This window comes from Rhinolophus hipposideros, assembly GCF_964194185.1.
Source record: "Rhinolophus hipposideros genome assembly, chromosome: 21".
Lineage (NCBI taxonomy): Eukaryota > Metazoa > Chordata > Mammalia > Chiroptera > Rhinolophidae > Rhinolophus > Rhinolophus hipposideros.
In genome coordinates this window covers 46,003,952-46,026,332 of record NC_138067.1, presented here as the reverse complement: position 1 = coordinate 46,026,332, position 22,381 = coordinate 46,003,952, and the positions used below count along the sequence as shown (strand labels likewise).

At 45.2% G+C, this 22,381-nt stretch overlaps 1 protein-coding gene across 1 annotated transcript in view; it reads right to left on the bottom strand.

Annotated features, from left to right (window-relative positions):
- Positions 1-11,023: 11,023 nt before the first annotated feature.
- Positions 11,024-22,381, bottom strand: part of PPP2R1A (protein phosphatase 2 scaffold subunit Aalpha) — a 32,846-nt gene continuing 21,488 nt past the window's right edge. Inside the window, exons 7-15 of the mRNA XM_081033001.1 lie at positions 19,400-19,514; positions 19,223-19,293; positions 18,643-18,777; positions 16,401-16,574; positions 16,045-16,105; positions 15,199-15,353; positions 14,060-14,202; positions 11,617-11,708; positions 11,024-11,465 (exon numbers count right to left, since the gene is read on the bottom strand). Of these exons, the coding sequence (XP_080889127.1) occupies positions 11,449-11,465; positions 11,617-11,708; positions 14,060-14,202; positions 15,199-15,353; positions 16,045-16,105; positions 16,401-16,574; positions 18,643-18,777; positions 19,223-19,293; positions 19,400-19,514 (963 nt within the window). The 3' untranslated portion in view covers positions 11,024-11,448. The remainder of the gene's footprint in view (positions 11,466-11,616; positions 11,709-14,059; positions 14,203-15,198; positions 15,354-16,044; positions 16,106-16,400; positions 16,575-18,642; positions 18,778-19,222; positions 19,294-19,399; positions 19,515-22,381) is intronic.

Below are 22,381 nucleotides of genomic sequence, written 5' to 3'. Positions count from 1 at the left end.
GGTATATCTGTGTCTCACAGCTGTGTTCGTATTGATGTGTGGCAGTGTCTTGCTGAGTGGTGTTCATTATTGTTGCGTGTTTTTGTGTGCCATCGTGAGAAAATCTGAGCTTGAATTAGAGCAATGAACAAACATTAAATTTCTTGTTACACTTGGCAAGAGTGGAAGTGAAATCATGGACATGCTAGTCCAAGTTTATGAGGATAATGCCATGGAGAAAATAGCGGTGTACACATGGATTAAATGTTTTTCTGATGGGAGAGAATATGTCACTGATGAAGAGAGGTCAGGGCAGCCAGTAAGAAGCAGAATTGACTAAAACATTGGAAAAATTCATCGAATTGTATGTCAAAATCGTAGGCTGACTGATTTTTCAGAATGCTCGTAATATAAAATAAGCCCTAATGCGTCTTTTGGAGCAAAAATTAATATAAGACCCAGACTTATTTTTGGGGAAATAAAGTAGGACTTATTTTATATTACGTGCATCCTTAAAAGTCATGCCAGAGCTTATTTTCTGGTTAGGTCTTATTTTCTGGGAAACATGGTATCTATAAATAATCACTTTACAGGTAAATGGAGTAAGTGCTCCAATTAGAAGAAATAGGGTGGCTAAATGGACAAAAAAACAAGACCCACATTTGCTGCCTACAAGAGATCCACATCAGATTGAAAGACACAAAGACTAAAAGGAAAGGGATGGAAAAAAAATATTTCATGCAAATTGAAACAAACAAAAAGTTGGGGTAGCAATACTTACATCAGATATAATAGAATTTAAAACAAAGGCTAGAACAAGATACAAGAAAGGACATTTTATGATAATAAAAGGATCAATGCAACAAGAGAATATAACCCTTGTAACATTTATGCACCCAATGTAGGAGCAACTAAATATATAAAGCAACTATGTATGAACATAAACGGAGAGATCAACAGTAATATGGTCATAGTAGGGGACTTTAACACCCCATTGACATCAATGAATAGATCATCTAGACAGAAAATCAACAAGCAAATAGCAGCCTTAAATGATACATTACACCAAATGGATTTAATTGATACTTTTAGAACATTTCACAACAAAACAGCAGAATACACATTTTTTTTCAAGCTCACAAGAAACATTTTCCAGGATAGACCACATGTTAGGTCACAAAACAAGTCTCAATAAATTTAAGAAGTCTGAAATCATATCAAGCATGTTCTCTGATTACATGGTATGAAACTAGAAATTGATTACAAGAATAAAAGTGAAAAACACACAAACACATGGAGGCTAAATAACATGCGATTACTATAAACAATGAATGGGTTAACAAGGATAATAAAGAATAAATCAAAAGATACCTTGAGACAAATGAGAATACAACCATCCCCAAAATATATGGGAAACAGCCAAAGCAGTTCTGAGAGAGAAATTCATAGCAATTCAGGCCTACCTCAAGAAACCAGAAAAATCTCAAATAAACAATCTAGTATTACATCTAAAGTAACTAGAAAAATAAGAACAAGCAAAGCCCAAAGTGAGTAGAAGGAGGAAAATAATAAAGATCAGAGCAGAAAAAACAAAATAGAGACTAAAAAAATAAAAACAGATCAGTGAAATGAAGAGCTGGCTCTTTAAAATGATTAAACAAAATTGATAAAACTTTAACCAGACACATCAAGAAAAAAAAGACAAAGGATTCAAATAAATAAAATCAGGAATGAAAGAGAAGTGACAACAGACACCATTGAAATACAAAGGATTATAAAAAAAATACTACAAACAATTATATACTAACAAATTTGACAACCTGAAAGAAATGGATAAATTCCTAGAAACATACAATCTTCCAAGACTGAATCAAGAAGAAACAGAAAATCTGTAGAGACTAATAACTACTAACAAAATGGAATCAGTAATCAAAAAACTCCCAACAAACAAAAAATCCTGGACCAGATGGCTTCAAAGGTGAATTTTACCAAACATTCAAGGAATTAACACCAATCCTTCTCAAAATATTCCAAAAAAATTAAGAGGAGGAAAGGCTCCAACTCATTTTACAAAGCCAGCTTTATCCTGATTCCAAAACCAGACAAAGGAAGGAAAAAAGGGAGAGAGGGAGGAAAGAAGAAAGAAGGAAAGAAGGAAGGCAGGACGGACACAGATGCAAAAATCCTTAAGAAAATATTAGCAAACCGAATTCAGCAATACATTAAAAAGATCATACATCATGATCAAGTGGGATATATTTCTGGGATGCAAGGTTGGTTCAATATCTGCAGTCAATTAATGTGATACACCACATAATAAATGAAGGGAAAAAAATGGTATCAACAGATGTAGAAAAAGGATTTGACAAAAATCCAGCATCCATTTATGATAAAGTCTCTCAGCAAAGTGAGAACAGAGGGAACATATCTCAACATAATAAAGGGCATATATGACAAACCCACAGCTAACATCATACTCAACAGTGAAAAGCTAAAAGCATTTTTCTTAAGATCAGGAACAAAACAAGGATGCCCACTTTCACCATTTTTGTTCAACATAGTGTTGGAAATCCTAGCCACAGCAAACAGACAAGAAAAAGAAATGAAACACATCCATACTGGAAAGGAAGTGAAACTCATTATTGGCAGATGACATGACACTATATATAGAGGACCCTAAAAAGTCCACCAAAGATCTATAAATTAATTCAGCAATGTTGCAGGACACAAAATTAATATTCAGAAATTGGTTACATTTTTATACGCCATAACAATCAGAAAGAGAAATTAAGAAAATAATACCATTTACACATACATCAAAAAATAAAATACTTAGGAAGAAATTTTACTGAGGTAAAAGACCTATACTTGGAAAAGTATAAGAAATTGAAAATACAAATAAATGGATGGATATACCGTCCTCCTGGATAGAATTAACATCATTAAAATGTCCATACTACTCAAAGCAATCAATAGATTTAATGCAATCCCTATCAAAATACCAATGGCATTTTTCACAGAACTGGAACAAAGAATTCTAAAATTTATATGGACAAAAGAACCAATAGCCACAGCAATCTTGAGAAAGAAGAACAAAATTGGAGGGATCAGGCTACCTGATATCAAACTCTACTATCAGGCCATAGTAATTAAAAGCACGGTACTGGAAAAAAACAGACACGGGTAAATGGAACAGAATAGAACCCAGAAATAAGCCCACACCCATATGATCAATTAATCTATGACAAAGGAGGCAAGAATATACAATGGGGTAAAGATAGTCTCCAACAAATGGTGTGGGAAAACTGGAGAGACATATGTAAAAGAATGAAACTGGATCATTTTCTTACACCATCTACAATAAACTACCCACTCCCTCCCTTTACAAGGCAGCACCGTTCCAGAGGGGTTCAGGAACAGGGATAGGAAGATTTTCCTGGAAACTGGGTTTTTGTTGTTGTTGCAGTTTAGAAAATATAATCAATGTCCAGAAGTAGAACTGAATCAATAAGTATTATCGATTGCTGTGCACAGGCTTAATTTCAAGGCTCGATACACAAGACACACCACCACAAGCTGGGATGAAGGAGTTAAATAAAGAGTTTTATTACAAAGCGAAAGTCAGTAAGACAAGACAGAGATTAGGAGAATATATCATCATACCATTGACAAGCAAGGAGGCAAATCATCATACCACCGGGGCCCAGTCAATTAGAGAAACAGAAGCAGCACCGGCCCTTCATCAGCAGGGCGAAATATCTTGCAGCAGCAGAGGCGGTGCGGGGAACAACCATGCCTGCCTTTGTTCTCCTGGGGTTTTAAGGACTTCACTAACAACAGTAACAAGGAGCCAATAAGCATACCTGTCAACAACACAAGGAACTGGTCCCGGATCTGGCTAGGAGCCCGGGCCAGTCCTTGGTATGAGATTAGATGATTGGAGCTCGGCCCAGCTGCTAAGGTGAAAGCCAGGCTCCTCATTCTGTTGTTTTCTTGATCCTTCAGAGGGTAGCCAATCCTTCCAAGGCCAAGCACGTATCCAAGTCACTGTGAAAGTTTACATCCTTAAATATCCCCAAGCAGACCTTCATATATTCTATCCTTTACAAACTGGAAGGGTATTGGGTGGAGGGACAAAGAAAAAAGGAGTGCCAAAAAAAAAAAAAAGAAAAAATATACACACATTTTTAAGAAAGGAAAGCTATTAAAATTGTAATACTTCATACCGGTAACAAAAGATGAATACAAGTCACATTGGACTTCCACAATTACAAGAGGTGCTCAGAGTGGTTACTATCAGCGTCCAGACACTTCTGATTACAGCAAACTACTGCTTGAGCAATGAGGATGAAAGTGTCTACTTGTATACATTTTTTTGGCACCCACCGTATTTATAATTTTTTAAAATGTGGATTCTAGGAAGAAGGCAAGGTAGAAATGTCAGGATCTGTCCTATGTTACTCTGTCAGGAAATAAAATGAACTTGACACTGCTATCTCCTCCCAGATGGACACCATGGGAAAGAGGAGATCCCCTCCTCTGGAGCCTCTACATGGTGCCCAGCTCGATGACTTCATTGCAGTACAAAAGAATCTTCTAGCAACAATGGGGATGCTCATGATTGGAAGGTTCGTATGGCCTCAGGAAAAATGAGGCAGAGAAGGAGGTTGGGGTGGAATGAGTGGGCAATGAGGGGAAAACAATAGCCAATCTGGTAGGAATGAATGCAGGTACCATCACCTTCACGTTGACCACTGCCCACAATCAGCCCCCTCCTTTATCCCCCCCCCCCAAAAAAAAATAAAAACGAATCCAGGTCCCACATCCATGTAGCTAGGCAGCAAACTGTAGATCACACACTGGAGCATCCCTGCCGAAGTGTGCACGGAACTTGCCTTTGAGCAAAGACAACATCAAAGTGGTTTTCAGGCCTGTCATCACTTGTTTGGGGAGATGAAGCTGGTGCTTTCCTCCCATCCATGCCTGATGACAACATGCAGGACCTTGTCGTCAATGTGAACTCATCAGGGATGAGGCGCCACCTTGTAACCCTCAGCTGCTTGGGAGCCATGGTAACTCTCCTCCTTGTGTTGAGGGCACAGTGATCCCAGGGCTCTGTTTGTACCTCTGCTTAGATCATTGATGTTAAAGCAGCCAAAGGCAGGCCATGGCTGCTCAAACTCATCTGCATCCAGGTCGTCTGGGTCAAAGCAGCTCAAGGGCTGAGTGGAGACGCTGGTGGTAAAAACCAGAGCCAAAACCAAACCTCAGCTAAAGTGGGTGATCAAAAGGAAGACAGTATTAGTGTGGGGTTCTCGTGAATTGTGCTGTGAAAGAAGCCTCTGGAGACAACCAACAGCCACTAGAGGCACTGCTGCTGGTTGAGGCCTGCAGGGGAAGAGAAATGGCAGCACAGCTCATCCTGGCCCCACCCATCGCTGCACCCGGACAGAGCTCCAGGATCCAGGGAACTCGACTGCCTAGAGCAGTACACCTCAGCTCTTAGAGAAGGGGTGAGGCTTGTAGAACGATGAACCTGCAGTCCAGAGTGACTAGTAACTGCTCCTAACAATATACTTTAATGAAGCACGGTCATCACTTTATTTCATTTGCCATTTACAATTGATATATCTAAAACCTGAGGATGCTGAAAGTTTGAAAGTAAAAGGGTGGGAAAAACACACTGTAAATACTGAAAAAAGAAAGCTGGTGTAGCTATATTGGTATGAGAACCGACTTCAAAGAAAAAAGGTACTTCTCTGTCTAAAGAGGGTAATTTGTTTCATAAGGATAAAAGATCGAATTCACCAAGATACCAAGTCTTCATTTTATGCCTCTATGAGCATGACTTCAAAATATACAAAGTAATTTACAGAATTGAAAGAGAAAGCAGGAAATTCTACAATTAAAGTGCCAGTTTAGCACAATTTCCTTAGTATTAATTTTTAAAAAGCAGAATTAATTTTGAGACAAATAGCAGGTCTGCCTACCAACAAATAATACACTTGATCTTTGGAATGAATATAGATAGAATGTTGCTTCCAACATCTGCAGACTACACATTCTATTCAATGACACAAAAAGATTTACAAAATTTGACCCAATACCGGGCCCGTAAGCCTCAGTAGGTATCAAAAACATTTATTTCTCACTGTCTGGAGAGAGGGAAGTCTAAGATCAAGATGTAGGCCGATTCAGGTCTAGAAAATACTCTTCTAAACAACACTTGAAAGAAATAGTACATGTAACTAACTTTGTGGAGAGAAAATTCCATTTTATTCTTACAAACCTCCTTACCTGGACCAGGGGTTGGAAACTAGTCTGTGGGCCACATCGGATCTGCTGCCTGTTTTGGAGGTAGGATGGGGCTTGGTGGTAGTGGTTTTTCATTGAGATGTAATTCACATACCATACATTTTATAGTGTAAAATTAAGTGGCTTTTAGTGTTTTTACAGAGTGGTGCAGTATATTGACTCCCCAAAGAAACCCCATATCCATAAAGCAGTCACTTACCATTGCTCCCCCCGTCCCACCCAGCCATGTAATCTACTTTGTCTCTGTTGACTGTTCTGGACATTTCACATAAATGGAATCCTACAATGTGTCCTTTTATGTCTGGCTTCTTTCACTTAAATACAATGTTCCCCAGGTTCATCCATGTTATAGCATGTATCAATACTTCACTAATTTTTATTAATATCCATTCTATGAGTAATATCCATTCTATGGATAGATCACATTTTATTTGTCCATTCATCAGTTGATGGACATTTGGGTGGTTTCCAGATTTCAGCTATTATGAATAATGCTGATACAAATATTTGTGTACAAGTTCTTGTGTTGCCATGTTTTTAATTATCTTTGGATATATACCTAGAGTTGCTGGGCAAAATGATAACTCAGTGGGACTGCCAGAATGTATTCCAAAGTGGGTACACCATTTTACATTCCCACCAGCAGTGTAAGAGGGGTCTAGTTTCTCCACATTCTCCCTGAACACTTATCTGCAATACAAATGATTTTTGTGTATTGTTTTGTATCCTCCAAACTTATTAGCTCAGAAACCTTTTTGGGCCCATTTCCTATATACAAGATCATGTCATGTGAAAATAGTTTTATTTCTTCCTTTCCAATCTGCATACTTTTTGTTTTTCTTGTTTAATTACTCTGGTTAGAATTCCAGTGCAATGTTGGGTACAAGTGGCAAGAGTGAACATCCTTGTCTTGTTCCTGATACAAAGTGGAAAGCACCCAGTATTTCACCATTGAGTATGTTAGCTGTGGGTTTTTTTTTTAGGTATCTTTTATCAGGTTATAGAACTTGCCTTCTATTCCTAGTTTGTTTCTTATCACAAAAGGGTATTGGATTTTGTCAAATGCTTTTTCTGCATGTTAAGATGATCAAGCAGGTTTTGTTTTTTATTGTATGGATATGGTATATTACATTGATTTTTCTCATGTTAAACTAAACTCGAATTCTTGGGATAAATTTCACTTGGTCATAGTGTATAATTATTTTTGTGTTGCTGGATTTGGATTGCTATTATTTTGCTGAGGACTTTTGCATCTATGTAAGAGATAATAATCTGCATATTTCTTTCATTTGGTGTCTGTCTGGTTTGGGTATCAGGGTAATGCTGGCCTCAGAGTGAGTTGAAAAGTGTTTCCTCTCCTACTTCTTGGAAGAGTTTGTAAAGAACTGGTATTAACTCTTTCAATGTTTTGGCAGAATTCAGAGAAGCCATCTGGGCTTGGGACTTTCTCTGTGGAGTTTTGTGATTACTAATTCAATATACTCTATATATTCCATATAAGAAGATAAAAACTCTAAATAGCAGTCTAAGTCAGGTTTTGTCACTACAGCAGCTCAGGTCAGATCCGGTTTTGCCCCTAATAATTCACCAAAAAGCATAACAGTGATTTCTACATTTTGCACCATGACTAAGAGATCAGGATCGGTATTCCCTACAGTGCTACTAGCCAGTCCTGCTTTTCCTCATGGAGCCTGTAGGACCAGCTTAGGTCCTCCTTGCCCTCCTTGGCTGGGCCACAGGAGGATTTTAGGCTACGAGTGTTAGGTATTTTTCTTCTGGGAGAGATTTGTGAAATTCTGACCTGGTCAGTCTGTAAGAGCCCACACCACACACCCAAAACATCCTGGGTCTGTTCCCCCATTTGGAAAACAGCTGCTGCACAGGGAAGGACTAAAGGGAGTGGGTGGAGTGGGGATTTCCTCCAGACAGGAGGGCCAGTGACAAAGCATGTATAGAAGCTTCAGATGTTTTGATTAGATATGAGGACAGGGCCTTCCTTCCAGCGCTCCTTGCGTAACTTCTTGGGGGTTTGAAAAGGAGAAATGGCATCAAGTCCACTTCCTCAATCTTTCTGTCCTCTTTCCCTGGCTTCACCCTTCAGGACCTTCCAGCCACCTCCCTGGTCTCCTGGCCCTATTTGACCCCAGAAGAATCTTCCCAAGTCTTATTGGACCCTGTCCCCTAGGACCAAGTTCAAGCTCTTCACGCTGACATTTGGAGGCTCTTCAGGCTCTGGCCGCTAAATACTTCTCCGTGCGCACCTGCACTCCTCCATGTTTCACTTTCCCACTCTCCATTCTGAATTACTTCTGTTTACCTGAGGAGTGAGGAGGGAAAGCTTTGCAGGCAGAGGTTCATGTTACAATCAAAAGGTTGGAGATGTTGAAGCATGTGTGGGCTTACAGGAACCAAGAATGTTTCCCAGGGAGAAGTGGCGAGGCCAGGAAGACTTGAATCCTGGTTGCCAAGGTGACTGTATCCTTCCTTTCACTCCTCTTATCCAGGTGTCATCAAGTCCCAATCTGTCTCCTTGAAAATATTCCTCTTCTGTTTTTCTTTTTACTCACCACCTCCCTCACCCCATGGTACGTGCTCCAGCTCAGAACTCCTCTCATTTAGACCAGAATCCTCCCAGGTCTCCTGTCCTCACGTCTCCCCGTTTAATACTGACGCTGTCACATCTTTGCCAAAAAACCCAGTGACTGCCTCTGCCTTTCAGGATAAAGTATAAATCTTCAGCTTGCTCCAAAATGCTTTAAATACTCTGGAACCAGCCTCATCTCCTTGTGCAGTTGATGCGTTTGCATGTCAGTAGCAAAGCTAAGACAGAACTCAAAGTCTGTCTCTGGAACACATGTAGCAGACTCTTACACTGGCAGCTCCACTGAACCACGCCTGCAGGTTTTCACATCTTGCTGGGGCCCCTCCACTGACTCAGCTTGACCACGTGGCTCATTTTGGCTTGTGGTGCAAGCAGTGGCATGAAAAGCACTTGTCAATTGGGACTTGTTCTCTTGGAAACTGCTTTGGAGCCATATGCTATCAGATAAAGAAGTCCAGCCATACTGGAGAGGCCACACGGGGAGAGAGCCTGTACCAGGCCTCAGTTTAGGCCTGAGAGTGAATGTCATTTTGAACATTTTAGACCCAGTAGACACCACAAACTGAATCTTCCAACTGAGCCAAGCCCAGCCTGCAGAATTATGAGAAACCATGTTTTTACTGTTTTAAATCACTATGTTTTGGGGGTGGGTTGTTACACAGGTAAATGTAACCGAAACATCATGGATCATTCATTTGAATGTTCCTTCCACAATTATTGGTAGGTTGCCTGCTAAGCTAGCATATTCAACATCATGCTGAAAGTGATTGTATTGTCCCCCATCTCCCTATCTCATGAATTCTTCATTCATTCAAGTCTTTCAAATATTTGTATCCTAGGAAAGGTACAATCGTGTCAGGGATAGTGTGTGGCTACAACAAGTTTAAACCACAGGGCCTACCCTATGAAACTAACATTAAATAAGTTAATAAAGGGAGGAACAGCGTCTCCTTCACCCTCATTTCCCCAGGGTCCAACTGGTCTAGTAAACAGTGGGGACTCAGTAATATGAGGACTGAGCTGGTGAAATCACCTTGCTACCCAATATCAATTTCCCCACCACCCTGCTGAGCCAAATTCCACTCAAGTATCACGTCATCTGTGAAATCTTACACTTCCCACCTTCCATTAAGTCTCCACTCCTCTCTCCAGGGCTCTTTGGCCCCTGCATCAGTTAGAACTCAAGGTGACCTGCAAGTGATGAAACCCCAAGCGAAGAGTCATTCAAAGTTTAACTCTCCCAGGTAACGATACCAGTGTGAGTCTTCACAGCATGAGGACTACGCTCCTCCTATCCTGTTCTGCTGCCTTGCTTGGCCTACGCTGCTAACTAAGATCAGTCCCTGGTCCCAGATGGCTGTTCCCACTCCGGCCATCTGCTCACTACAGAGTGTGGGAAGGAGAAGGTGCGAATCTCCTTTCTTAAGAACACTTCCTAGAAGGAACACTTACTTCTGTTCACGTTATTGGCCAGAATTTAGTCATCACGCCACAGCGAATTTCAAGGGAACTGAGAAAATGCCTCAAATTCAGACAGTCATCTCTATTAGTAAAGAAATGGGAGAACAGATATTGAGGGACTAGTTCTTGCCTCTGTCTTGCCAGTTCCCTTCCTGCTCCGTTATAGCCCTGATTACCCTGAGACCTCCTCAGGGGCAGGGCCCAGCGCACTGGAGTTCTCTGGCAAGTTATAGCTAACCCTGACTGCTGCTTCTCGTGTGCTATGCACTGTTACCCACTTGACAGGTACCAATAGTTTTCACAAGAGGCCCTGTGGTCTAGATTCTATTGTGACCCCATTTTACAAAGTATAAAATCGAGTTCAGAGATGGTGGGTAACCTACTCATGGTTACACAGCTATTAACTGAAAGAACTGGGATTTGGACCCAAGCAGTCTGGTTCCAAGGCACCTGCTCTTAACCACCATATACTTAGCCAATGTCTGTGGAAGTGAAGCACACCACAGGACTCTGCTGGCCAGAGACACTTGTGGACCCTCTACCCTGGAGGCCAGCTGTACTTCCCAGGGAAATCCCACACCCAGTAATCAGGGCTTCCCCAGGGAGAAGGGCAGAGACCCTGATGTGGAGCCCGTCCTCCATGCTAGTGACTAAGACCAGAAAACCAGCTATTTCTAGACCTTTATTTCTCTGTGAAAAGGGAAAAAAGGGGAACAAAATAAAAACAGCACAGTTGACACAAAAAAACCACTGGGGGGGGGAAGGGCGGAAGAAAGGGAAGTGGGGAAGTAGATGGGGCAGGGGTCCCCATGACAGCAGCAGAAGCTGGTGACCTGGGATGCTCACATCTGTCTCCTTTCCTCCCAAGGCCACCACCCTGTCCCACCCTGTGCCCCTCCAGCCACTTGGGAGGTGGACAGTGAGGAGTTGGGCTCCCAGTCTGGGGGAGAGGAAGAACCGTGCCAAGGGAAGGGGCCTGGGGTCAGACCATGCACAGCAAGTGACAGCCAAAGGGCCCCCACTATCTCCCAAGGGAAGGGATTTGAGGGAAGGGTGGACACCAGAGGTCGGCGTTGGCTCCTCTTTCAGCATCAGGCAAGAGACAGAACTAGGGGAACAGAAACAGGTGGGAGTCAGAACCACTGCTAGCCCCGCCCACAACCACTCTTACATCTCCCCTGCCAGGACCCGCTGCTCCCAGGTCTCTCAGCTGAGCCATCCTTCCTCCCGCTGGGGTCTCCAAGTTCTCAAAGCCTTACCACTCAGGGCCTCCTGGGCAAAGTATTTGACATCGACATCCTGGTCCTGGGTCAGCTTCTCTAGGATGGGCTTGACTTCACTCTGCAGCGTGCTGGGAGGGGAAGGTGAGGGAAAGGGTGAGCTGGGCAGGGCTGGGGGTATAAGGCAAGCAGAGGGCTCCCGGGCAAGAGGTGTACACAGACACAGGCATGCACACACACCATGGCTCTGAGGCCCAGAACAGGCCCAGGGAGGTCTGGGAGTCACAGGGCCCACAGTCTCTGAGGGGCGACAGAGGATGTATTTCATGGATTTTGCATTTTTACTGAGGCCTACTGGGATGAGCTGTGAACAGAGGTAAACCCAACACTCCTGGTTCTTGCCCATGAGGAGCTTGGGCCAGGAGACACAGACCCAAATGATGATCAGGAGCACAGGAGTGCCAAGTGCCAGAGAAGGACTTGGCCCTACAGGAGCCCAGGGGAACCTGTGTGCACTATAGCCAATAGTTTTGGGAAATGAAAGGGGACTTCACAGAGGCACTAAAGGTGTGAAGTTCTGTTCTGGAACAGACGCCAAGGAAGACATCAGACACCCTTCCAGATGACAGCTCCTACCCCCATATAACCACTATTCTCATTGCTATCATACAGATCTGTGGTCTGTTTTTTAATTTAATATAAATGAAGTATGTTCCCTTGGGCCGTGCTTCTCACCTATGTTGTTGAGTCAGGAGTGTTTGTTCATTACGGAATGGTCTTCCATTGTAAGAATAAACCACAACTTACCCACTGTACTGCTGACAGGCACCTGGGTTGTTTCCATTTCAGGGATAATATGAATTAGGCTACCACAAACATTCTTCTGTTAAAAATAAACACTCATTTCTCCTGGATACATAGCCAGGAGTGGTCATGCCAGCTCACAGCGGGTAAGTACAACTAGCTTCACTAGATTCTACCAGCTTCCAAAGTGATTTTTAACCATTTACCATTTACAGCCCTGCCTGCAATGTACGAGAGCTCCAGCCCATCTACCAAAACTAAATGACTGTGAGCTTTTTCAAGTTTAGCCATTCTGGGGTGTTTTTATTTGCACTTTCCCGATGGCCACTGATGTTGAGCACCTTGGCATATGCTTATTGTCTAGTACGTGGAGATCTTATCTACGTGCCTGCTCGAGTCTTTTTTTCCCTATCTCTTTCTTGGGGTTTCTTTGTCTTACTGATTTGCAGACAGTCTTCTGAATAAGTCGGTCCTGTCAGAAATAAGTATTCAAAAAAGTCCTCCCACTCAGCGGGCTTGCTATTTCACTCTCACAACGTTCTCTGGATGAAGTTCTTCACTTTACTGAGGGCAAACTTTTCAACCTTTTCCTGGGGTGAGCTATTCAACAAATCTGTGCCTACCATAAGTCTTGAATATATTAAAATATTTTCTGACATTTTCTTCTAGGATCGTGTTTTTTCAATATTCTTGATTCTAGTCTGTTATCTCTAATTTGTTACACACTGAGGTGGAAAATTTTTTTCCCCACATGCCTATCAAACTGACCCATCTATGGAAAATACCCGCATTTCCTTTCCAGAATGCAGTGGCTTCAGCTGTTACACACTTGCGGGTCTGTTGTGCTAACACCTCACTTTTTAATTACTGCACTGTCATAGTAACTCTTGGTATCTCGTAGGATAAATCTTTCAACTTTGTTCTTCTTTAGGATCACCTTGGCTATTTCAGACCTTTGCATTTCCATGTTAATTCTAGAATCGACCTGTCAATTTTCCACTAAAGAACCCGTTGACCTTGACTGAGATTATACTAAATCTACACATGAATTTGAAAACTGTCCCATCCATAAATATTATATAGGTCTTCTTTAAGTTCTCCAAAGCAATGTTTCATAGTTTTCACTGAGGTGTTACACATTTTTAACTTTATTCCTGGGTATTTAATGGTTTTGATGCAATTATAAATCTCTCTCTCACACACACACACACACACACACAGACGGTGCCAAAAACCTGCATACAAATTTTAAGAAAGGAAAGAACTGTATTAAAATTACACTGATGGTAACGACTTTGAGCAACCTCTTGTAATTGTAGAAGTCAAATGTAACTCGTATTCATCTTTTGTTACCAGTGTATACTGAGTATTACAATTTTAATAGTTTTTTTCCTTTCCTAAAATGTGTATACTTTTTTTGGCAGCCTTTATACATATATTTGTATTTGTTAATTTTCTAATGATTTGTCGCTAGTATATAGAACTGTCACCCTCTCTCCCTCACCCACTATGTGAGGTAGGCCGTGTCAATTCTCATTCTACATCTGAATACACTAAGACCTTGGGAATGGGAGGAGACAAGCATGTGAAGAGTGGTGCTGGGCCTCAAACCCCAGGCTCTGCCTTCAAAGGTCAAAGATCAGGATGCCAAGAACCAAGAGGGCTGGCCCGGCCTCACCTGTTGTCCAGGATGGGCCCTATCTTCTGCAGGGACTTGGCCACGTTGAAGCGGACGTTGGCAACAGGGTCCCCAGCCATACGCAGCACCGTGGGCAGCATGTGCTTGGTGGTGATGTCCTGCCCACAGACCTCAGACAGCACCTGGGAGTCAGTGAGTGGCACAGGGGTGACCATCCAAAGGTCCTGGCTAACTCCCATTTCCCACTTCCTGTGACTGGCCACCTCGGTGATGACCAGGCCTGAGGGTGAAGCTGAGCAATATGGGGACTCAGCCCAGGGTAACCCACCCTGGGGACAGTTTATTCCCCTGAAGTTCCCATCTCCCTTAACACCCTGCACACATCACTATCTCCCTGCCCAGGAAACGCCCAGCTCAGGTGGTTTCGGTCCCATCTCCCCGTCCTCAGACGTCCCTTCCTTCTCTGCGGGTGGGTCTTAATCCCTAACCCCCAGGGTCCCTTCCTTAGTGCAGTGGTCTCCAAGGTGAGGAAGGGGAAGAAAAGATCAGAACACTTAGTTATATTTGTTTTTAAATGCCATCCTTTCATTTCTAGTTCTCTGTGTGGTTTACTGAGGTGACCAGAAAGGAGCACTTGCTTTGTATAACGTCCTGTCCTAAGCCCTGTCCACGTACAGCCGGATGAATCGTCACAACCTGATGACTAGGGTACTGTGCTTGCCAGTACAGATCCCTTACAGGTGAGAAAACTGAAGCACTTAGCACTCAGGTCATTTTTTCCCCAGGTCCAGAGCTGACATATGGCAATTAAAAACCAGGTCGGATTCTAGAGCCTGTACAGTTAACCATTCCATCGTAAGTAAATATACCCACAAATGTGTGGGGATGGAGAGGGACCTCAGCAAGGTTTGGCAGTCATTGCTTCAACAGGCCAAGTCTCTCTTACCCTGGGTTTCCCACCATGCAGGTCCCCAGCCCCCAAAGGCCCTATGACTCTGAAAGGGGGAGCCCCAACCTCTGGCCCGTAGCTCCCTGGGGCCTCATCCCTGCAACCCCAGGTCCCCACCACATCCCTACTCCTAAGCCAGGTGTCTCCCTTGAGGACCCTGTGCCATTCCTCCTCTCCCAGGCATGCCCAGTTCCCAAGGACAAGCTGGTGGGCAGGCGGGAGTACTCACATTGATGCAGAAGAGTGTAGTCATGCGGTGCAGGTAGTTGGGGTCTCCAGACATGGCCAAAACCTTGGGGATGATAGTGGCATGGGCCCACTCCTTTCCAAACTTCTCCACCAGCTTCTTCAAGTTGCTGGTGGCTGCCTCGCGGATAGCATAGACTGCAGAAGGGCAAGGGGGAGGCAGGAATTCAGGAGGTGAAGGACTGATGCAGGGGTGGGGAGGATGGAGACAGTCACGCTCACTACTGCCTCTGAGCCCCCAGGTCCCAGGCCACAGGTGAACCAGGAACTCCAGAGGATGAAAGCGCTCTCTACGCGCGAGCTGTAAGCTTTACTTTTCATGCAATATCCTCTCAACAGCTCCAAGACACAGGTTCTAGTATTGGTCTCACTTTACAGATAGGCAAATGGGCTCCAAGAAGTGATGTACCCAAGCAAATGATTTAGTACCACCTGGAACAATGCCTGAGACAGATGAACGTTAACTTTTATTTTTATCTCTCTAGTGAAAGCAATGAGCATTTCTCACAGTGGCCCTGAAACACTGGGATAAGAAGTCCCATATTTCACAGGAGTGTGACCAGGAGGTGGGATTCAAACCTAGGACTGGGTGCTCAGCAGTCCCCGGACTCTCCACTCTCCCAGGCATTCCCTGGGTGATCTGTTTTGTCTCCCTCCTACCGTATACTTCTCTGGGATTCTAAAAAGCAAGGGAATTGGTCCACATGCGCATCTGGTGCCACGGGAGATGACTCCAACCTCCACCACTCTCTGCACCAGCCCCAGGCAATCTGCCACCCATCCTTCCTGAAGACCCGATCTCCTCCCCCAGCCAGCTGGGGGTACTCACCGTGATCCACAAGCCAGGCCATGCACAAGGAGTTGAGTTTTTCATCAAAGAACTCCACCCCCTACAGGAGAAAAGGACGTTAGGGATTAGGAAGATGGGGTAGTTTTCAGCAAAGCCCCACGCCCAGACAGACACAGACACAAACAGCCACTTCTCAACTTCACCCGAGTGGCTCCTTTCCTCTTCTCTTTCTAATCGAGTTCCATTCATCTCTTAGGACCCCATGTCCTGTGTCACTCCCCAGACAGTCCTCCCAGCCTGCAGTTACCCGGCACAGCTAGTCACAGTGCACTATGACTAGACCCAGGCAGTACCTCCCTGGGGCAGCGTGCCTGGCCCCTGGCCTCCTCACTCACCAGCTGTCCAGCCAGCAGGGGCATGTACTCAATGATGGCCAACCGCACCCGCCACTTGGCATCTTCAGCCAGCTCCACGATGGCGGGAAGCAGGGACTGGGACAGCTGCCGGATGCCGATCACCTCATTGACGCAGTCGAGGTTGGAGATGATGTTCAGCCGCACCTCCGGGCACTGAGGAGAGGACGGGAGGGTTCTGTGAGAACGCACTGCACACGGCAACCGAGCCAGCACCGACTCTGTAACAAACACCTCCTGAGGACCTACTACTGCCCACGCCCAGCTCCCGGGCCTGGGCGCCCATCAGAGGCACATGCAAAACAAGCAACATGGATTATCAAGTGAAGTAGCTTTTCCAATCTTGTAACAGAGCACAAGAAATGTTTAGCCACTGTGAAGAACTTGCAGGAATCAGTGCGAAAATACGGAGCGCTGGAAAAAAGAGACGTAATAATCCCAGTCTGCTTGCTAGCTGAGCCCTGTGGCATGCGACTTAACCTGCCTGGATATCAATCTGTGACATGGAGCCACCCATCTAACCTCAGAAGGTGGTTGAAGCTATTCAAGTGCCTGTCCCGGGTCTGATCTACAACGGCTTAACACGTGCGAGCTTATCATTCTCATTTCTATGACCTGTATTCTCTCTGCTAGTCTCCGAGCACGTCTCATTCATCCTTCTGTCTCCAGTACCCAGCAGTCTTAGGTGCTCAGTACATTTCTGAAAGAATGAACAATGGAATAACTAACTTCCTGTTGACTACCATTATGAGTACTGACTTACAATGCATACACGCACACCTCACCTACTTCCAGAAAGCATGTGAAGCCACTTCTAAGAAAAGGTCCATCATCAATACAATTACTTCTTGTTAATTAAAACAGGAGCCCTACTAGATGCTTGTCCTATGTCACGTATTCCTGGATGGCACATACCACTGGCTAGTCCTTTCTACCTTGAACCAAGTAAGAAATGAATCATGAACCAAGTAGCCAGAGTGCAGTGCAGTTAAGGGACACTCAGCAGGCTTGGTTTGTTCACTCCACACATCCCAAACGACTGACCCTTGCCCGGCTCCTGGGAGATGACCTCGAAGCCCCTGGAATATCCTGTGTGGTAAGAGCGCTGTTTACTTGGGGCCTCGGGCCCTGCCAGGTAGACAATGCCAACAACGTGATTATGATGGGGGCCCAGGGCCAGCAGTCTCAGTTGAAGGGGCTAGGGACAGAGAACTTATGGTCAGCCATGTGGGTGGCTCCATTCCAGGTCTATGCGACCAATCCCCAATAAATTCCTGGAAACCCAGGTTCGGTGAGCTTCCCTGGTTGGCAGTACTTCGTGGGTGGTGTCACACGCCATTAGTGGTAGATTTAAGTGCTGTCCGTGTGACCCCACTGGGAGAGGACAACTGGTGACCCTGCACCTCCCTGGCTGCTGCACTTCCATCTTTCTTTGACACTAGCCACAGGGCTCCTTCCTGACACCCACATCTACTCCAACTCCTCCCTCCATGCAGATTCAAACCCATACTCTTTCCTTGGCTGTCACCTGTTATGTGACCTCTCTAGCCATCGCCCAGCGCTCTCTCGTCTTTTGTACTCCAAGCCCACTAAGCAGCTAGGGGTGCTCATGGAACTGGCTCTGGCCAATGGTTCTAGGGGGTTTGAGCAGGCTGATGGGTGCCCTCTTTTGGCCCTTGCTCAGAGGACCAGGCCTGCTACTGTCTGTGCCTTCCCTTCATGCTGGCCGGGAGGTGGTGAAAATCAGCAGCACCTCAGAACTGGAGGACACTCAGGCAAGCAGGGCTAACCCTTGTCGAAGGGCCTGCCCAACTCTGGACTACTGTGAGAAATCATTCTTTCTTATTTAGGCCAGTGTATTTTGGGGTCTCTATTAAAGCCTCTTGGCCTTACTGTAATAAACATAAAGATATCACACTGTCTGTATGATCATGGAATCATGGTATCACCTTCTGTCTCTTTCCACTTCCAGTATGTAAAGGTCTCTGATTTTTTGGGGTATCCCTGATGCCCAAGAAAAGGACCAGCACGTAAGGGCACACAAGACAACTGCCTAACCAACGAGTGAGTGACTGTACAGTCCATCATGCCCATAAACACTCAACTTACTGGAGAGCTAGGTGTCTGTGGAGATTCTAGGAGATTCCTGGCCTGTATGGGAAAGCAGCTGACCCAGCAGGTACCTCTGCAAAGCCAGGGCTCAGAGCCTACCCGGAGCTCTTACCTCATCCTTCAGCTGAGCCAGGAAGAGGGGCAGGAGGTGCTCGATGGTGTTGTCTTTGCCCAGGATGGGAGAGAGGCCCATGATGACCGAGGCCAGGGCTGACTTGACATGTTGGTTGGCGTCTGACACCAGCTCCTGGGAGGGAGAAGGAAGGGGGAGCCACAGTTAGCAGCGGCTAGGTATGCTTCAACTCCTACAAAGCCTCAGACACAGCCTGCTTTTGCCCTTGTCATTCATGGAGCAGGGGATGGCTTACACTACAGAGAGAACTATAGTTCCTTATATGTCCCACCTGCTTTGAGTTCAGTGACCCCCGCACCGGCAGCCTCTACCACAATCCCAAAGCTTTCTGGATGAGAGGACTCAGGGACCTTTGAGGGGGAAGCACTCCCACCTCCAAGCTCAGCCCCTAGCCTCAGACTTTGCCTATACTCAGAACCCCCACTGCTTCAAGCACAAGGCTGCCAGGTCCTAGAAGTCCGGGAACGCAGTTTACACCTGGCTGTCCCTAGAGCCCCATCTACCCCTTCTTTTTGGCAGGCTCAAGTCTGCCCCATTCCTCCCGCCAGGTCCCCGTCACCTTGATGCAGGGCAAGATCTGGGTCATGATCACGTTCTCCCGGCAGTCAGCTGAGAGATTCTCACAGAACTCTGTAGATGGGGGAAGGGAGGCAGCGGGAGGTGAGACCTGATGTCTTGGTTCCACCTCAGCCCCTTGGACACCCACCCACTTGCTGTTCTGGTCGCCAGCACCAACCTTTGACCTTGTGGGAGGCTGCGGCCCTCACCTCGGCCTCACAGTCTTTCATTAGGTTCTGGAAGGCGGGGACCAGATCCGTCTTGGTGATCTCAGGCCCCACAGCTTTCTGGAGCTGTAGAAAAGGTGGCAGGGGAGTGAGAGGGCTTGGCAGGTACTCTAGGCGAATGAGACCAAATTCAAAGTTAAAGACATCAGAATTAGGGGAAAGAGTATGGCCTTTGGAATCATGGCTGAGATCTAATGCCAGCATCATGGGGTGACCCCAGGAAAGTGTCTGAGCCTCAGTTTCCTCACTGTGTGGTGCTGAGTTGGGCTGGGTAGGGCTATAATCACAGGTGTGACTGCAGTCCAACTGCCTGGCTCAAATTCTTACTCTTACTTATTGACTGACCTTGGACGAGTCACTTTACATCTCTGATCTCATTTCCAGAAAAGCAAAATGAGGATTGCCAAGGTACCTACCACGTGGTGGTGGTACCTGCGTTAAAAACGACTACAGACTTCCATACTGCTCAGCCTGTTTGGGCCAGGTTTTCTTTTACCTGATCAAAAAACATTCTGATGATACAGTGGTTCTCACTTTGATTTATGTAGGGCCTAATGCTATCCTGGCCAAATGTTGCCTTGTCTTCACATAACACATATTTACTGAGTGTCTACTGTGTGCCAAGCAATGTTTTAATAGCCTAATGTCCCTGCCCACATGGAGCTTTTATCTAAACCCCAGTATAATCCAGGTCATGCTGTCCATGAGCCAAGGATGAGAAGAATCCTCCGTCACCATGGCACTGAGGATCCCGGACACAGCCATGCCCTGCTAACACTTTCACAGTGAAAACGGATGGGCCTCAGAAATGCCATCCAGAGGCTCCGAGTGCTTCCAAACACCAGAGGAAAAATGCATCATCACAGGAAAAGGGAGCCACAGGGCAGAATGGTACCAAGGCCTCTCTGATCAGACCCTACCCATCTCTCCTGCTTTTTCTCTCATGGGCTCCCCAAGAGCCAGCCCTGAATGTTCCCATTTGCACTGGCTCTCTCCTCCCTGGGTCCTTTGCACATGCTGCCGTTTTGCTAGATCACAGTTCCTACCCCAGCTCTCACCCACTCATCTAGAACCAGCTGCAGCACCACCTCCTCTCCTCACATACACCTCTACCCCACATTCGCCTGCTGGCCCCAGCACGTGACACCTGGCTATTAAGTTTATTTCACTGGACCGTCTCAGGCCACCCGCGCCTTGAAGGTTGGGAATGTGCTGAATTCACGGCACGCCCAGCACCTAGCGAAGAGCTGATGCTCCACAAACATGCTGAGGGCATGAGCAAATCGGGGTTCTCATGGGAAGAGCACTGTCCTAGGAGTTAGAGATGTGGGGTCTTGGCCCCATTCGGAATGCCTGGTGCTGTCACTCCGGCCAGTCAAACTTTTGGGCGGGGTGATGGGCTAAACTGTGTGCCACCCCAAGATTCATGTTGAAGTCCTGACCACATCAGTATGTGACTGTATTTGAAGACAGGGGCTTTAAAGAGTTGATTCAAGTGCAACGAGGTCATTGGGGTAGGCCCTAATCCAAAAGGACTGGGGTCCTTATAAGGGGAGCTTAGGACACAGACATGCAGAGAAAAGACCATGTGAAGACATGGGGAGAAGACAGCCGAGGAGAGCGGCTGCAGAAAATCCACCCAGGGGACTTGTAGCCTCCAGAACTGTAAGGAAGTAAAGTACACCCAGTGTGTGCTACTTTGTTACTACAGCCCCAGCCAACTCACAGGCTACATCAACCCTTCTGTCAAAGGGGAAAACGTTAGATTAGATCAGGAACACACACGTGCTACCCTTCTCTGCTCCTGTGGCTTCTCTCCCACAGAACTTGACCCTTAGAACTCAGAATCCTTCTCAACACAGCACTTCAATTTGCCACTATTAACCAACCAGGGTTGGCACGTGAAGTAAGGTCCACCTGGATATCAAAGATCCCGCAGTCATCCCCTCGCGCGAGGGAAATAAGAGAAAAAATAAACATGTAGGATTACATCAAACTAAAAAGTTTTTCACAGCAAAGGAAACCATCAATAAAACAAAAAGGGATCCTACTGAATGGGAAAAGATATTTGCCAATGATATATCTGATAAGGGATTAATATCACAAATCTATAAAAAACTTACTCAACTCAACTCCAAAGAAACAAACAACCCAATTAAAAAATGGGCAGAGGACTTGAGGAGACATTTTTCTAAAAAGGACATACAGAAGGCAAGAAGACATATGAAGAAATGCTCAACCTCACTAACCATCAGAGAAATGCAAATAAAAACCACAATGAGATACCGCCTCACTCCAGTCAAAATGGCTATCATCAATAAATCAACAAACAACAAATGCTGGAGCGGATGTGGAGAAAAGGGAACGCTAGTGCACTGTTGGTGGGATTGCAGATTAGTGCAGCCACTATGGAAAACAGTATGGAGGTATCTCAGGAATCTGAAATTGGAACTACCCTATGATCCAGTAATTCTACTCCTAGGCATCTACCCGGAGAAATCCAAAACTCCAATTCAAAAATCTGTATGCACTCCTATGTTTATTGCAGCACTTTACACAATAGCCAAGATATGGAAACAACCGAAATGCCCATCGGTAGACGACTGGATTAAGAAGCTGTGGTACATTTATACAATGGAGTATTACGCAGCCATAAAGAAGAAAGAAATCTTATCATTTGCAGCAACATGGATGGATCTAGAGAACATTATGTTAAGTGAAATAAGTCAGAAAGAGAAAGACAAGTACCATATGATCTCACTTATATATGGAATCTAAAGAAAAGACTATGTGAATGAACTAATCAGAAACAGTTTTGGGGACACAAAGAAAAAACCGAGAGTTGTTAGATGGGGGTGGGGGGTTGGGGATAAGGGGAAAGGTGAAGGGATTAGGAAGCAGCTGGTAACCACAAGATAGCCTCAGGGTTTTTT